This window comes from Penaeus monodon, chromosome 28 (assembly GCF_015228065.2).
Source record: "Penaeus monodon isolate SGIC_2016 chromosome 28, NSTDA_Pmon_1, whole genome shotgun sequence".
Classification (NCBI taxonomy): domain Eukaryota; kingdom Metazoa; phylum Arthropoda; class Malacostraca; order Decapoda; family Penaeidae; genus Penaeus; species Penaeus monodon.
In genome coordinates, this window is record NC_051413.1 from 3,289,472 (window position 1) to 3,289,872 (window position 401).

At 45.1% G+C, this 401-nt stretch overlaps 1 protein-coding gene across 1 annotated transcript in view; it reads right to left on the reverse strand.

The window, feature by feature from the left end:
• LOC119590908 (shematrin-like protein 2) overlaps nt 1-401 on the reverse strand; it is a 4,194-nt gene that overhangs the window by 171 nt on the left and 3,622 nt on the right. Inside the window, exon 4 of the mRNA XM_037939644.1 lies at nt 3-189. Within this exon, the coding sequence (XP_037795572.1) occupies nt 3-189 (187 nt within the window). The remainder of the gene's footprint in view (nt 1-2; nt 190-401) is intronic.

Genomic DNA, 401 nt, shown 5'->3' on the forward strand with positions numbered 1-401 from the left:
GCCGTGTCCTCCACCATGGCCGTAGCCACCATATCCACCATGACCTCCGCCATGGCCACCATATCCATAGCCACCATGTCCTCCGCCGTGGCCACCATACCCGTAGCCACCATGACCATAGCCAGGTTCAGGGTGGGCCATCACCATCGACACCATAGCCATCGCTACCATAGCGAGCAGGGCCACACGCTGAAGAATAAACTACCATTAATATGAAAACTATGGTGAACGAGAAAGTAAAAGTAATGAATAAAACTAACTCTTCGGATCAGATATTTGCATAGGGACTGCATTTCCTTTTCCTTTGTTTGTTTTCCAATCGCCTAGAGAAAAGTAAGATATGATCAATGAATAAAATTTATATATCATATAGTAACGCCGAACTAAAGAACATACTAAGC